This window comes from Drosophila innubila, chromosome X (genome assembly GCF_004354385.1).
Source record: "Drosophila innubila isolate TH190305 chromosome X, UK_Dinn_1.0, whole genome shotgun sequence".
Lineage (NCBI taxonomy): Eukaryota > Metazoa > Arthropoda > Insecta > Diptera > Drosophilidae > Drosophila > Drosophila innubila.
In genome coordinates this window covers 7,837,048-7,854,164 of record NC_047626.1, presented here as the reverse complement: position 1 = coordinate 7,854,164, position 17,117 = coordinate 7,837,048, and the positions used below count along the sequence as shown (strand labels likewise).

General features: G+C 40.6%; 4 protein-coding genes across 4 annotated transcripts; 2 read left to right on the top strand and 2 right to left on the bottom strand.

The window, feature by feature from the left end:
• Positions 1–1,669: 1,669 nt before the first annotated feature.
• LOC117793936 (histone-lysine N-methyltransferase Suv4-20) lies at positions 1,670–10,447 on the bottom strand. Its single transcript, XM_034634395.1, is given in 6 exon segments — positions 1,670–3,519; positions 3,663–3,712; positions 3,714–4,136; positions 4,191–6,445; positions 7,049–7,849; positions 9,663–10,447. Coding segments are annotated over 5 exon segments (4,695 nt in total). The 5' UTR covers positions 7,832–7,849; positions 9,663–10,447; the 3' UTR covers positions 1,670–2,335.
• A 690-nt stretch (positions 10,448–11,137) lies between these two features.
• On the top strand, positions 11,138–13,175 carry LOC117793932 (tetratricopeptide repeat protein 17). The gene has a single exon (XM_034634390.1). The coding sequence runs from the start codon at positions 11,210–11,212 to the stop codon at positions 12,605–12,607; it is 1,398 nt and encodes a 465-aa protein (XP_034490281.1). The 5' UTR covers positions 11,138–11,209; the 3' UTR covers positions 12,608–13,175.
• A 157-nt stretch (positions 13,176–13,332) lies between these two features.
• On the bottom strand, positions 13,333–14,598 carry LOC117793935 (rhythmically expressed gene 2 protein). The gene has a single exon (XM_034634394.1). It carries the CDS (start codon positions 14,538–14,540, stop codon positions 13,773–13,775), a length of 768 nt encoding a protein of 255 aa, XP_034490285.1. The 5' UTR covers positions 14,541–14,598; the 3' UTR covers positions 13,333–13,772.
• Positions 14,599–14,983: 385 nt separating this feature from the next.
• LOC117793934 (26S proteasome regulatory subunit 10B) lies at positions 14,984–16,627 on the top strand. The gene is made up of 5 exons (XM_034634392.1): positions 14,984–15,219; positions 15,289–15,408; positions 15,465–16,185; positions 16,250–16,390; positions 16,467–16,627. The coding sequence occupies exons 1-5, from the start codon at positions 15,111–15,113 to the stop codon at positions 16,567–16,569; spliced, it is 1,194 nt and encodes a 397-aa protein (XP_034490283.1). The 5' UTR covers positions 14,984–15,110; the 3' UTR covers positions 16,570–16,627.
• Positions 16,628–17,117: the final 490 nt, after the last annotated feature.

Sequence of the window (17,117 nt, the reverse complement as noted above, 5' to 3'; positions counted from 1 at the left end):
TTCTTGAATCAAAATATGATAAAGTCCCCGTTATTCGAGCCCTCCTTTAAATAATTGTACCCGTTCCATTACGCTGGTAATGTATATATTTAATATAATTGTTGTATTTGTAAATATATATGAATAATCGCATGTATATAACTAATTAATATGCTAAACTTTAAAATAAAACTTAGGTATAAACAAAAAAATAATTCAAAACCGATTTGTAGGCCAAATACATTTTTGTTTGTGTGTTTGTGTGGATTTTTACGTGTATGTGTGTGTGTGTACTATGCGTAAAATAAAATTACTAAAAGTAAACTAAATTAAACAATGTGAACACTACAAAAAGGTAAGTGTTGCCATAAATCCTTTTGCTAGTTAACAGAGCTTTTTGTATTGCATACATATGCGTATGTATGTATGTATTTTCGCTACAAACACACGCATACATATGCGTATGTATGTGTGTCCGTTATTTTTAATCTATCTTTTTCATTGGAAATATATTTTTGTTATGGTGTGTGTGTATGTGTATGTGTGTGTGGTGAAATGCAACAACAAAACGTAAGAAACAAAAAAAAAACAAAATGTGCAATAAATATTTATTTTTTGTTTCCTCTTTAATCATTTTTTTCTCGTTAATTTAAACAAGTCATAAAATGATAATGTGTTTAACCTTTTTTCAACTTGCAGCGTTTGTTTTTTTATATTGATTTGGGTTTTTTTTTAATATATGTATATATCCTTTTAGTTATAATTTAAATAGATTTTAATATTTTTTTTTGTTTAGATTTGTTTTTTTTGTTTTTTTTAATATATGTATATACAGTTAATTTGTAGTGTGAAACTAATTTGGTTTGGTATGCTTGCAATATTATTGTTTATATATACATATATGAATGTATATATATATAAATGTATAGGCTGTGTAAATTGAGTTTTGTATATATTGCTTTGTTACTATTGTTTTTGTTATTTGTTTGTTACTATTTGTTGTTGTTGTTGTTGTTGCTCGTTTTTAATTAAATTTGTTGTCTTACTATTTTCTCGCATCTTCTTCATATACACATATCATATATATATATATATCTATATATATATATATATATATAGATTTATATAATATTTATAAATTTAACTTTAGTTGTAAGGCGTCTAAAACCGCTGCTAATTGCGTTTGTGGTTGTGTCTGTACGTGTGTAATTATGTGTCTGTGTGTGTGCATGTGTATGTATGTGTGTGCATTGCATTTAGAATATATATTGTTTTGTTTTTGTTATTTGTTTTTAATTTATCGTTTATCGTTTTGTTTATCCTTAATGCTTCTTCGCTTCTTTGTTCAGCGATAGGCAACTAGAGGGAGAGAACGATTGGACGTTGTTGCTGTCGCCTTTTTTCTTTCGATTTGCCTCTCTCCGTCAATCAATGGCAATAATAACAATCCTTGCTGTGTCTACCTGTTGCTGTTGTTGTTGCTGTTACCAGGGCTGCGCTGCTGCTGCTGCGGCTGCTGCTGTTTGGCAGACATATTGTTTTGCTGTTGCTTCACTTAATTGTTATAAGGTTTTGATTTTAACTGTACATGATTTGTATGCGTTTTAATTCTACTCTTAATTTTTTAACTATAAACTTGTTGTTGTTGCTGCTGCTGCTGTCGCTGTTATTGTAATCATTATTATTATAATTGGCATTGTTGTTGTCGTCATTCATATAAATCTCAACTTCTTTCTCATTATCTTTATCATCACCACCACCTTCAACATATTGTATAAAATTCGCTTTTTTGCTACTTTTATGCTTTAAATATCCATCTGCAATGGCAAGAGAAAGAAAGAGAGAGAGAGAGAGAGAAATAGAAAGAAAAGCAAAAAAAAATAATCAAAGAATTGCATTTAACAAAGGCTATGTTGTTGGTTTGTTTTGTTGGATTATTGTTTTTGCTTCATTGCTTTTGTTTTTCTATGTGATATTCAAAAATGAAGCCCCACCCCTGGTGAGCTTTATAACGGAATTCTCTCAAAAACACAAAGGACACAACAAAGGTGTATGTTAGAGTTGCCAGACTGTTTGCATAGTCAATGGGCATGCGTGTGTGTGTGTGTGTGTGTGTGAGATAGACAGAGAAAGAGTGATGCACACCTGCAGACAAAACTAATGCTGGGGTTTAAGCAGTGTGTGTGTGTGTGTCTGCGTGTAAGGGGGATAGCTAGCTAGCAGCAGGCAACGGCAGGCAGACGCAGTGCAACAGTTACATTTGCATTATTATTGTTATTGTGTGACGTTGTTGTTCCTGTTGTCGTTGTTGGCAATGGCAGCAGCGCAGTCAATTTGCATAGAGATCAGTCGTTGGTTATTTGTTGCTATGTTGTTGTTGTTGTTGCTTATGATGATGATGATGATAATGATGTTGTTGTGGCGGCTGCTGTTGTTGATGTTGTTGTTGCGGCGACGTTGACGATGGCTGCTGCTCAGCAACAACAACAGGCGATGACGATGAAGAAGAAGCAGCTGACAGTTTTGTTTGCTGCTGTTGCAGTTGCAATTGTTGTTGCTGTTGTTGCTGCTGCTGTTGCAGATTGGCAAAGCTTGTGGGCGCAAGCAGCGCACAGGTGCCAAATGTATGTTTGGGCATGGTCAACGCTTGTGGCAGAAATGTGTGTGTGCTGGAAACGCTGCTTGGAGCGCCAGTTGCACCATTGCTGCTGGTAATTGTCGAGCTGTTGTTGCTGCTGCTGTTGCTATTACTACTATTATTATTGTTGTTGTTGTTGTTGTTGCTGCTGCTATTGCTGTTGTGGCTGCTGCTGCTGCTGCTGACAACAGCCTGCTCTGCAGTACGTTTGCAGCTGCCAAATTTCATTGGTTGCTGTTGCTGCTGCTGTTGTTGTTGCTGCTGTTGCTGGTAGTAAGCCATGTAGCTGCTGCTGTTGCTGCGACTGCCATTCAATTGATAAGATTGCGGTGATTTGGAGCGCGTAAAGAAATTTGTTGTCGATGTGCATGCCGATTGAAATGAGCTGACGCTGGATGTTGTTGATGTTGGTGAATCGGCAGCTGGCAAACGTGTGGTTGCAACTGCAACAGCAACAGCTGGCAATGCTGTTGTTGCTCCCGCCCCCGCCCCCGCCGCTGCTGCCGTTGTTGTCGTTGTTGTTGCTTCAGCCGCATCACAAACGGATGCTGTTGATGTGGAGGATGTGTTGACAGTCATGCTGGTGCCACTTGCTGTTGCACTGTTGTTGCTGACGCTGACGCTGCTGCTGTTGCTGCTGCTGCTGTTGCTGCTGCTGGCATAGCTGGCATTAAAGGACTCATCGCTGGCGCTTATGCCGCTGCTGTTGAGCTCATCAATGCCGCTGCCAGCTGACATTGTTGTTGCAGCAGCAACACCTGCGGATGCTGCTGCTGTAGTCGTTGTTGTTGTGTTTGTTGGTGGAATGTCTATTGTATGCGACTCGTTGCCAAATATTAAACGCAATCGCTTCTTTTGTGGCGTGCCATAGATGCTGTTGCTGTTGCTGCTAGTTGCTGCTGCTGCTGTTGTTGGTGGTGGCGTCGTTGCAACCGTTGCTGCTGCGCGTCGGCTGCGTCGTTTTTTCTCTGTTTTGTAACGCCACTCGGAGGCATCAGTTTCAATTGTTGCTGGTTGCTGTTGCTCCTCCTCCTGCTCCATATGCAGCTCCTGCTCCTGCTCCTCTTCCTCCTCCTGCTCCTCCTGTTCTTCATCAGCATCTTCTTCTTCTTCATCATCTTCCTCTTCATCATCCTCCTCCTCCTCATCATCATCATCATTGCCATGCTCTGAGATGCCTTCCATGCGTAATATTTCATATTCAATGCCGCTGCTTGTGGCATTGTTGTTGTTACTGTTGTTGCCACTGTTGTTGCTGTTGCCACTTCTGCCGCTGCTAGCTGTGCTGCCGCCTCTGTTGTTGTTGCCACTGCTGCTGCTGCTGTTGTTATTGCTGCTGTTGCCGTTGTGCAACGCATGTTGCCGCTCATCGCTGAGACTTGTGCCCAGCTCAAAAACCTCATCCAAAATGGGAGATCGTTTCATGCGCAATGTCAACTTTAAGCGACGCTCTGGTGTTTTCAAAAGCGGCTCTACAGCGCTGCTGCTGTTGCTGTTACCGCTGCTGTTGCTGCTACTGCTAATGACAGCGGCAACTGTTGTTGCTGCTGTCGTCTGCTGCTGCTGCTGTTGCTGTTGGTGTCGTTTGCGCTGTGTGATGCCGCCAACAGCCTCGCAATGTATGTGTTGTGCTGCTGCCAAAGCTGCAGCGCGTCGACTGCGTTTTTGTTTGCCTGCTTCTACATCGGTTGCCAGTGTTGCAATCGTTGTTGCTGCTTGACGTTTTGATGTTGTTGTTGTTGTTGCTTGCTCAAAGCTGGCCATTAGGTTCTTTTTATAGGCGGGACTGTTGCTACGACTGCGTGTTGTTGTTGTTGCTGCTGCCGTTGCCTGCTGCTGCTGCTGTGGTTGTTGTTGGTGGTGTGTTTGCAACTGCTGCTGTTGTTGTTGCTGCTGCTGCTGTTGCCCGCCAGCTGAGCAGTTTGACGTCGGCAAGCATGTTACAACATTTGTAGTTGCCTCTGCCGACGTCGCTGCTGTTGCTGCTGCTGCGGTTGCTGCCGTGTCGCTTGGTTTTAACTTGCGTTCACTAAATCTACTGCTAAGATTATTTCTACAGCTATTACTAATATTTAAATTATTACAATTTGTAATCGTTGTTTTAATGTTGCTGTTGCTGTTGTTGTTATGGGCAGTTATTGTTGCTGTGTGGTTTGTTGTTGTTGTTGTCGTTGCTGCTGCTGCTGCCGCTGCTGCACGTCCGGCGCTGTTGCGAGTTACACGCGCTGTTGTTGTTGTTGTGGCTGCTGCTGTTGCTGTTGCATGTGCTTCCAGCTCGCTGTGTTGCTGCTGTTGCTGCTGCTGTTGAAAATCCGTATCGCTGCTCTCGCTATCTGTCAAATATTTGCCCAACAATTGTGCGTTTTCCAAGTTGCCGCTTTCGGTGATCTTTTGCCGTTGCGTTTGACGCTCGCTGCGTCGCAGTTGCCGCTGCTGCTGGCGTTGTTGCTGCTGCTGCAAGGCGGCGGCTGCAGCAGCAATAGCAGCAGCGGGCTTATAGCGTGGCACCAACACCACCGGTGCCTTGGCAATGGCAACAGTTGTTGCTGCTGCTGCTGCTGATGTAGTTGCAACAGTTGTTGCTGTCACTGTTGCTGCTGTTGTGCCATATGTTGCTAGCGGCTCATCGGTGCTGGCTGTGGAAATGCTGCTGCTGGTGCTGTTGACACGCATCGATTTACGCAACGTATTCACAGCACGTCCATTGTTCAACTCCGCTGCTGCCTGTGGCTTTTGCATTGCTGTTGCCGGTGTTGCGGCCTCAGCATTTGAGCTGGCATGTTGCTGTTGCTGTTGTGGCAGGTGATGTGTGTGAAATTGTTGCGTATGATGCGCATGATGATGATGCTGCTGATGCTGATGCTGCTGATGATGATGATTATGATGATAAGCTGCATTGGCCATTATCATTTCCGCATCATATTTTGTCATGCCCTTCTGACGCAACTCTTTCATGGTCAACGGCGAGACAACAACATTGGGCAACTTTTTGTCCATTAAGGCGACAGCGTTCAGTTCTAAGCTGCTGCTCTTGGGACGAGCAACAGTTGCTGCCACAGCTGCTGTTGCTGTTGTGTTGCTGGCAACAGATGTTGTTGTTGCTGCTGCTGTTGCTGCTACCGTTCCATTTATATTATTATTGTTATTGTTGTTGTTGCTGCTATCATTGCTGTTGCTGTTGGAGGTGCTGTTGGTGCTGTTCGCTCGACTCTTGATGCGATTAATGCGATTGTCCGTCTCACGCAATCGATAACCGCCACCATTGGCGCCGCCAGCAGCGCCTAAGCCCAAACCCAGTCCTAATCCCAATCCCAAGCCATTTGTTAGACCCAACATGGCCTCATTCAATTGATTCGCTGTATGTTTGCCAGCAAAGGCGCCAGTGCCGCGTCGTTCACACGTCTCGCATTCACAATAACGATTGCTATCGCCAAAGAAATCCTCGCCGTAGAAGCATGTTATCTCCTCGCCCACCTCAATGTCCCGCAACACCTTCACACACGCCGTATCGCGTCCCGTTGCCAGAAACTTGCAATTCGCACGGCAATCATGATTGATATAGGCAGCTGGTCCCAACCACAATTGGGCACAGTTTTTGCGGCAACTGTACATCACGGAGAAATCATTTTTGCCGGAATGCAACAGTGCTGCCTCCTCCGCTTCCGTTAGTTCCGCAATGCAACCAACGAGGCATTCAATTTTATCATTTTTTGACCAACGTTTCGTTGAACTGATTTTGGCGCCGCGTTGCTCCTCCAGCGAATATCGATAACATGCCTCGATTGCAAAGCCGCTGTCCTTGTCAAACACACGCAGATATCGCACAATCTAAAAAGAGAGAGACAGGCAGAAAGAGGAAGAGAAAGATAGTGTGTGAAGAGAAGAGTTGTAATAAGTAATTCTTATTAAATACATCGATTCTTAGTCGTATCATCGTATCATATCGATCCCTTTGCTTGGAATTATCTCATCTTATAATCTCTGTCTACTATAAAGTTTATGCACCCTTATCTCCCATTTTACAGAAATTTGTTCTTATATTAAGTCTAAATTTGTTAAAAATTGTGCCTGCAACAAATGTACCTATTTTTATGTTTGGGAAAAAGCAGCGATCATAAATAATGATTATTTTTCATTGTTTTTAATTCAAAAATCAACGACAAGACAAAAAGATGCAAGGAAAAGATCATGGCGAAAAAGAAAATTTAAAAACCGAGCTTTGAGGTTTCTATATTGTACGAAAAGTGTCTTGTTAAAAACGGGAAGATCTATTTTGATTTTGGACAAACCCTCTCAAAATTCGCCAAAGATTAAGATTTGACAACCGCTTGTTGAATTATTTTTACACCATACAAATTGACCCACCCTAATGTACTAATATATCGATAAGTTGAAAGTTATCAAAGTTTCTGGTATTTTTTGAATACTAACATGATCGTGCAATCGCTTGGTTGCAATCTTATTCTTGTTCTTGAGATGACGCGGTATCCATGGACCATCGTAGATGCGTTGAATGGCGGTATCATAATTTTGCGTTTGTATAAATTCATCGACAATCGCTTTCAGTTGCTGTGTGTCCACTTTGAGCGGTCGAAAGCGTATATTCATTTTGTGCGTCTGAAAGCCCAAATGTGGATCCAATATCAACGATGTGGCCAAATCATCATTTTCGGACAGCTCACGGGGTGACATTCCCGTTGATTGCGATAAACGGCTAACTGCGCTGCCATTGCAACCGTTAAGACTGCCACCACTTCCTCCACCACCACCTCCTCCGCCTCCGCTTCCTCCTGTACTTCCTTGCGATGTTGATGCTGCTGATGATCCTGAATTTTGATGTGCTGCATTTTGTTGCTGCTGCGATTGATAATGATGATGATGGTGATGATGATGCTGATGTGAATTGCTGTTGTTGCTGTTGTTATTATTATTGTTGCTGTTGTTGTTGTTGAGTGTATTGAGAGTTGAATTTTGGCTTTTGTTGTGGTTGTTGTTGTGTGACATTGACGACGACGACGCAGACGACGACAACGTCGCCGCCGTCGTTGATGATGCGGTTGCAATTGAAGACGTTGCGCTGGTGGAGTTGTTGTTGTTGTTGTTACTGCTATTTGTGTTGGTGTTGTTGTTGTTGCCGCTGCTGCTGCTTGTTGTTGTTGCTGTAAATCTGCCGGCAGTTTCACTGCGCCGCGTGTGATTCGAGCCGACGACCATTCTGTCTGTATGTGCAGTCTGCAAAATAAAAAAGCGAACCGCAAAAAATGTTCAATTTTACGCACTTAATAAATAAGTTATCGATATGTTAGCAATACTTTTAAACAACAGTGTGACCATCTGTAATTCAATATAGTATTTAATAAATTGTCATCATTTTGAATTTCAAGCCACTGATCTAAAATCATTTCGTATTTTTCATTGTTTTGGTATTTTTAGTAATTTTTTGCAAGTGCAGCGTACCAGCCAGCCAATCAAGCAATTGTTATAAAAGTATGGCAACTTGTTAACACAGTAAGTGAGAGTGAAAAAGATGGAAAGAGTGCAAGTGAATGTTGCTCTGCTTGCTGTTCAACTGAAAATGACCCTTAAAAGCTTTTTAAATTAATATGCACGCACACACATACTTGACCTAAATATATGAATGAATATGTTAAAATTATTTTAGAACTTTAAGTCTACAATTAACTATAATCAAGTATATTTCTTGTCTGTCTGCATTTTCCATTTAAAACCAGACGAGATGGCAGCACTGTCGTTTCAGCACTTGGTAGAATATTCGCATGCACACACACAAATACAAATTTACAGAAAAGCTTTCAAAAGCAAAAGTTGTTTTTGCTGACGCTGCTGATAATGATAAGCGTATACAATTTGTAAGTCTGAGCGGATTTACAATGCACAATAAAACGCAAAAAAAAAAATAAATAAATAAATAAAAGAAAACGTCTTGGAAACATATATGCAACCATTTGAATAAGTAATAAATGCAATTGGCACATTCAATTTGATTTGAAAATTATTTTATGGCTTCTCCAGGCGTTGTGGGTGGGTTGGTTGGTTGAAAGAGGAAAAGATGCGAGGTCGACAGACGGCACGCGTTCACACTCACTCTCTTTCTTGCGAGCCGCTCTCTTTGCACACATACACGTGCGAAATAAAAATCAATTAACATGGAAGCACATGTGTAATAAAAGCGTCAATATATGTAAACTTTTGTTTGATGGCAGAAAAAAGAAGTGCAACACAATTTTTGGTTAATTTCGCAAAGCTCACACACAAAACACTTACAAAAGCAATAAGAAAAAATTGAACAACGGTTAGCGGCTTTGTTTTACTTGTATTGCTGCATGTCTACTGCTGCAATAATTGCAAATAAATACATATATAATACATGCATTTGTGTGTGTGTATTGTGTGTGTGTGTGTATTGTATACATATGTACTTTATTGCTTCCCAAAAGCTGCAGCAGTTCTCAGCTGTTTAACAGACGACGAGAGCAACTATGCACTCATGCGCATTGCGAACTCGAAATAAATGAGATTGACCTGCGCAAGGTTGCCACTTCGCGAAAAGTACAATTCAGTAAATTAAATAAGCTTTTTGTTGTATAAAACACAATTTTAAATCCATTTTGCTTCGTTATTGTTTATGCATTGAAAAAAAATAAAAAAATATTGAGACTTGTGGCAGCACCGTCGCTACACTTACACACGCACAAACACACACATACAACCAAAAATGTCAACAAAGAAAAAGGTGCAGGGTTGTCAGATATTTTTCAGCAACAAACATTGCAAGTTTTTGCTGCAAACATTATCAAATTGTAAAATATTTCGTAAACTTTTTGCGGCCTTATCTGCGAGCAACATAGCAATCTAAATGCGATATATTAAGCTATTTGCAAGCTGTTGACACGGCTCGTTTGGTTTTGGTGCACGCATTGCCAACCCTAGGTCCAGGTTTTTTTCAGCTTGTTACATGGATCACACGGAAAATGGCGGCGCCTATTACACATATATATACATGTACATTTACGAATGTATGTACCTTTAATAATATTCACTGAGGTTGCTGCTGCTGCTGCGATTGTTGCTGTTTCTGCTTCTTTCGGCCCTGGATGATGCCGCTTTGTCTGTTGCTTCGATAACTCTGTTTCTTTTTTATCTGTCTGCTTTGCTTTTTCTTTCTTTTCGTCGTCAACGTCGTCCAGCGGCAGAGACAAGCAAGAAGCGCACGTACACTTAAAAAGGCTTGTTTTCGGTGCGGGGCGGCTTTATTATATCCAAATATCACAGTAGTAGCCGTAGTAGAACATCGTACGTACTTTGGCGTTTATGGTGTAGTTGTGGTCGTCGGCTGTGCCAGTTCATTTTTTCTTTCAACGCTCAAACGCCGCCGTTCTGTCCCCACCCCCTTCTCATAGAGTCCGACTCTGCCAGTAGCTAACGCACGCACACACACAAACACACACACACACGACCGCACAACACCAGCGCACACTCACACATCCATAGGCATATGTAGATACATATATTCCTTCGCAACGACGTGCGTGCGTATGTATGTATGTTGTATGTGTGTGTGCCTTCTTTTTCTTCTACTTTGCATGAGCGCGACGTCTCATTTTATCATTATTCTCCTTTTTTAAAACGCGTTGTAATTAACTTAGAATACGTTTATTTGACAATCAAAATTCTGAGTTGTTGGCGATAGAAAAAAAAACACGAACACGAGAAACGAATCTTTTTTAATGTTACTTTTCCGCGTTACTGTTCTCCGCGATTCCGTTTTTTCGCATTTTATGAAGCGATGTGTGTGACACTGTTGCCAACTTAGCTATTTTAAAGCTAGATCTGGCTATTTTCAGAGTTCGTTTGCTAGAATAAATTCAAAATTGCTATTAGCTGGAAAACTGGCTATTTTAAATATATACTCAGCTAAGTGTTGCTATTAATATTTTAAGTAAAACTGTACGAAACTCGGCAAAATAAACAAATTTAGATGCTCTCCCGACAGAAACAGGTATTGTTCCCCCTAAAAACTTGCCAGCACTGGTGTGGAAGATTGCCACCCGGTGCCACCGTGCAAAATTTCCCGATCTGGTTTGATTTTTTGTACTTAAAAAAAGTACATTTCCGAAATTGGGTGTTTTTCATTTTTGTACTTAACTACGAATTTTTTTAGAATTTTGTTAATTTTTGCATACTTTTTTTTTTTTAGAATTTTCTTGATTTTTCGATATAATATTTTTTTTTCAATTAAAATTTCTTAAATCTCTTCCCGAGGGCTGACGAACTTCGAACCTTCTTCATTAAAATGTTTTCGTTAATTTTATCTAATATCGAATTTTAAATTTCTATCAAATTATTAATTTATTTTCTAGGTTCTTAATACTTTTTACAAATTGATCACAATTTGAATCCGCTAAGCAAGCCTGCCATCCCGTTTTTTGTTTGTCGCGACATGACTATTAAAACAAGTTGGCAGCATTGAAAACTGGTGTCGATGTTTATTAACAGTTGTTTTCTTTCAGAATAATTAAATACGCTGTATTTAAGAGAAAAGTGTGTTTTCCCTTGCACATCCAATGCAGAATGCGGCTGTGTCAGTTTCTAGTTGCCGCCTGCTGCATTCACGTGCTGATTGCGAGCAATCATTGGGTGCTAAAGGATGAACAAATTGTACAAAAACTGGACTCGCCGTTTTTTATGCGGGAACCGCATAATTTGATAGCATTCCTCGAACAGATACGCTACAATGAGTATGTGGAGCGTAGCTATTTGGAGCTGCTGCGCAAGCGGGAGCAGATTGTCGAGCATTTGCGTTTCTCGATGCGCTTCGGCGAGGATCTGGCCGAGCAGGCCAAATGTGCCATGGACTTTTATTTGCTGGAGAAGGGCATGTCCTATTTGAAGATCACCCCAGATCAATTTAAACGCATCAATTTGCCAGAGCATCGCGATTTACAGCAGGCGGCGGCGGCAATACAAAAATCAACAGCAACAACAACAAAACATGAACGTGCCTTGGAACCGATCTGTGGCAATTACTATGAACTGGGCGTGGGTCCAGCCACATATGATCATCTGGATAGCTTTCAGCCGGAGGTGTTGGAGTCGGCGTATGTGGATCGGGAGCATGACTCGAATATTGGCACGGCGACCGCCGAACTGATGCGTCGCTATGCTTTGGATGGACTGCAACGTCAGCCGGATTCATGGAAATTCCATACGCTCAGCTCGTACTATTGGCGGATGCGTGGCAATGCATTGCAGGCGCTACCCTGTGCCCGCTTGGCCACCATGCTGGCGCCACCGGAGCAGAAGGATATACCGCTGCTCAGTCTGGGCACAATACTCTTTCGCATGGGCAGATTGGCGGATGCGGATCTGATACTCAGTGCCGCCGTGGAGCATGCACCGCAGGTGGCAGAGAATCATGTGGTGCTCGCATCCGCGTTGGCTCTAAAACATGATTTTAATCGTTCCCAGCAGCATTTCGATGAGGCGGAGAGATTGGATCCCAGCACCTTGCCACATACACAACAGGTGCGCAACTTTATCAGTTGCCTGGAGAATCTCACCAAGAAGACATCCAAAATTGATAGCTATGTCAAGTACATGAAGAACGAGCTGAAGGAGTTTAAAAAACTCAAATATCATATATCACAGAATCATGAGCGACTTGTGCAGCAACAGTTGCCATTGGGAGCACGTCGATTCCTGGATTCGCGTGCCAACAACGAGGATCTGCATCGACGTGGGCAATATTGTAGCACAAGGACGCCCAATGGCTCCGACGAGCCAATACTCTTCTGTGACTTCTACTCGGACATGCAGATGCGTCTCGAGAGCAAGGACATTGACATTGATGTCCTGGAGCGTGATCTCATGGCCAACACGGAGAGTGTCATCCGGCAGGTGTCCACGGAAATACGCAAGCAATTCAATCTCGAACAGCTAAAGGCGGCCAAGGCCACAAAGTCCACGTAGGATCGGGATTGAAATCGTGATCGGAATCGGAATCGAGGAGCAATCATTCACATTCCCCAACAAATATACAAATCAATCGGGTCACAAATTAGTTTTTAAAATACATGTATATTAATTTATGAGTTGCTTTTATTTTTGTGTATATAATTATGTGTATAAGTTAATATTAATATAGCATAGCTTATATGTTTTTATTAACAATATTAGTAATATTAGAGCGCATTTTACAATTCCGCTATTGTCGCATAAAATCGATTAAGATATACAGTTAGTCAAGAAAGTAAAACAAAATATATGTATAAGAATAAATAAAAAATATGTGAATTTTGATTTTGTCAAAAAACTTTCTTGACTAACTGTAGATAAGTTTCTTAAGTTTTGTATTATACACAAGAATGTCCAACATAATCTTTAATAACAATATAAAACTCATATAATTCTGTTAAAGGTCTGCCGAGATCAATAGATTTAGAGACTTGTCTTACAGTTGGCTCAAAAAATCAAAGAAAACAAATATACTCGATTATTACAAACGTAATAAAGAATTGCCTATACAAATTTCCACAAATCAAATCAAGTATATTGATATTTAAAAAAAAAAAATTGGGAAATTAAAATTCGATAACCGAATTAAGGAACAATGTGATTAGGAAGTAAAAACTAACAATAATAAAGTTGATATGCATAAATTATGCATATTTTTGTTGTTTGTATGCAAAAGATCCTATAAATTATATATTTTATTAAACAGTCGATTTTATATGGTAAAATTCGTCTTTCCGTATGAACGAAAGGATCTCACAGATGGATGTACATATATTTAAGGAAACAGGAACGTTAGCTACAAAATTGAATATCAGAAATTTTGGGGCATGAAAAGGCTCACTGGACTTTTACATCAAAGAAGTTTTTTTGTTTTAGTGGACGTGGCAAGATTTAAAGATTAACTCGATCCGCCTAAAATTTGATGCACCTAACTAAATACATATATATATATATATATCAAGAATATATATAATAATATACAGAGTATAACCAGGCGGATTACAAGAGCAATTTAAAACTATAAATTTGAGTGAGTAATGGGGATCAACACGATCGGCTAAAAAACTTTAGTTATTTAAGAAATTATATTTTTTAATTTGTATATAAACTTGGGCTGCAGTCACCAGGCAAATTCCTGGGATTCGAGTGTCTGCAGCATTTTCGCTAGACTTGGGAAGCTATATTTGGCTGCGGAGCTGGTGTCCAACTTGGGATCAGGCTGGGATTGCACTAGGAGGCTGCTCCAACCGCTGTTTCGTGCTCCCAGATAATCCAGATCAAACTTGTTGCCAATATGCAGAGCTTCCGATGGTGCAATTTGTAAACGTTTCACGGGGATTTGAAAGATACCCGGATCTGGTTTCATAACGCCCGCTTCATAGGATGTGAGTATGAAATCGAATTTCTTATCGAATCCCATGGCGGACAGCACTTGTGGCAGCGAGGGATCAAAGTTGGAGATGACGCCCACACACTTGCCCGCCTGACGGACGCACTGCACCAATTCCGCGGCACAATTGATGTGCGTCCAACAGGCGCTGGTGCGAAATAGAGATAAAAGCTGCTCGGCAATAATTTGCAGTTTGTCTTGCGGTATATTCGCATCCACACAGTTGAACGTCTTGGCCACCAGTTGGAGCCACCACGACTGCCATTCCATGTTCGGTGTATTCCGTCCATAATTCTTATGTTTTTTGCTCATCCATTTGAACTGCTGGCGAAAGCACAATTCCATTTTTGTTCGGTCCAAGCTGGCGACTCCATTTGCCGCTGCTGTTTGTATGTATTGCGTGGTTGGATCTTTAAGTCGCAGCAGCGTATCCGTTACGTCAAACGTAACTAGTCGAAATCTCTGCAAATTGCGCACAAATTGTGCGGTCAACGGCATTTTGGCACACAAAAGCACTGTTTTGTCCCAAAGGCTGCCACCTTGTCCAGAGGGTGCCACCCTGGAAAATTTTCCGATCTGGCAACATGCATTATTTTGGGTAATACAATTGTAATTGACAATTTCTTAATTTTGAAGCTAGAATTTTTTTAAATATTTTCAGCATTTTTGTTAGAATTTTGTCGATTTTTTGATATTTATTTAGAAATCAATTTTTAATTTCTCAAGCGAGTGACGAACTTTAAGCCTACATTAAAATGTTTTTCTTAATTTTATTTAATTTACAATTTTTAATTTTCATCTAAGTATTAATTTCATTCAAAGCTTATTGCGTTTTTAAATTTGCAATACCTAAAATTTAAATTTTCTAGCCAAAAACAGATAATATTTTCTCCAAATAGTTGGCAACAGTGGATTCACTGCCAGCCCGTTTTATATTGTGTGAAGACTATTAAAGCAAGTTGGCAGCACTGAGAGTAAAACTGCAATATCATTAGAGACCGACTCGGTTACTTTTGTAAAGAGTTTATGTTTATAATTTATTAAAAGCACTGCACGAAAACAGTTAAAATGACCGTGACGGCTGTTCCATCGACGGAGAGCATACGCGAAAAGGCGCTGTCCGATTACAGAAAGAAACTGCTGGAGCACAAAGAAGTTGAGGGACGCCTCAAAGAAAGTGAGTTGTGAACGGCAATAAATTAAAAGGTTTTTTCAATTTAAAACAAAAAATAAAACTTTATTGCAGAACGCGAGGAAATCAAGGAACTGACTAAGCTGTATGACAAGTCGGAGAATGATCTGAAAGCGCTGCAAAGTGTAGGACAAATTGTGGGCGAAGTGCTAAAACAATTGACCGAAGATAAATGTGAGTTTTAAAGTAAAGATTTTGGAGTTTAAGGGTTAATTATGTTTAATTTGTAGTCATTGTGAAGGCAACGAATGGACCACGTTATGTGGTTGGTTGCCGTCGCCAGCTGGACAAGGCCAAGTTGAAGTCGGGCACTCGAGTTGCTCTGGACATGACCACATTGACCATAATGCGCTATTTGCCACGTGAAGTGGATCCTTTGGTGTACAACATGTCGCACGAGGATCCTGGCGATGTTACCTACTCGGCAATTGGCGGACTAACGGAACAGATACGCGAGTTACGCGAAGTCATTGAGTTGCCGCTGCTCAATCCCGAGCTATTCCTGCGCGTTGGCATCACACCACCGAAGGGTTGTCTGCTTTACGGTCCTCCTGGCACCGGTAAAACACTGTTGGCCCGTGCCGTTGCCTCTCAGCTGGATGCCAACTTCCTGAAGGTCGTCTCCTCGGCAATTGTGGACAAGTATATTGGCGAGAGTGCACGTTTGATACGTGAAATGTTTAATTATGCCCGCGATCATCAGCCTTGCATTATATTTATGGACGAGATCGATGCCATCGGTGGTCGTCGTTTCTCTGAAGGCACATCCGCGGATCGTGAGATCCAACGTACTTTGATGGAGCTGCTCAATCAGATGGATGGCTTCGATTCGCTGGGACAGGTCAAGATGATTATGGCCACCAATCGACCAGATACTCTAGATCCTGCTCTATTGCGTCCAGGTCGTTTGGATCGTAAAATTGAGATTCCATTGCCCAACGAACAGGCGCGGTAAGTTTTTAAAAACTTATTAGATATATAAAGATATTGAGTAACATTTTTGATTTATTTTTAGTCTGGAGATTCTCAAGATTCATGCGCTAAAGATTGCCAAACATGGCGAGATTGATTATGAAGCCATTGTCAAGTTGTCGGACAATTTCAACGGCGCTGATTTACGCAATGTTTGCACTGAAGCAGGTCTCTTTGCCATCAGGTAAATCAACTGACTGACAGACTGATTGTTTTTATAGTTATTTATTGTCAAAACTAATTGTTTGTTATATTTGCAGAGCTGAACGTGAATATGTTATCCAGGAGGACTTCATGAAGGCCGTCCGTAAAGTGTCCGACAACAAGAAGCTGGAGAGCAAATTGGATTACAAGCCAGTTTAAAAACTATCTAAAACGCATCTTAATTAAACTAAATAAAATACAAAACTTATAAAACTTATCAACACAAATCTAAGCATGTCAAAGACTCGAGAACTATATTCTCTTCTGCTTTAGGTAAAACATTTACTTCACAGCGAGGATTTGCTTAATATTATTTGTATATATATCTGTCTATATTTATTGGTAAGAGCTAGAAGGCTACAGTTTTTACAGTAGGTGCTTGCTAAAAAGGCTTTTTAGAAAATTCAAACTGCAAGTGGGTCAAAGCATAACATTTCAATTAAATTTTATTTAAAATCGGATAACTATATCATTTAGCATCGGTTGAAAATTAGCTTTTCCTATTAAAAACAATTGTTCTTTTTAGATATCTTAATCAAATGCACAGATTGGGTATTTTATTTTGTTTGTTTTAATTTTGTTTAAAATCGGACTGCTATATAATAGCAGTCATGGAAGTTGAAAATATTGATAATTGTCCATCCATATAAAGCATATTCCTGCTTATATTCATAGAAAACCCATGTGAAACTTAAGACTCGTTTTCC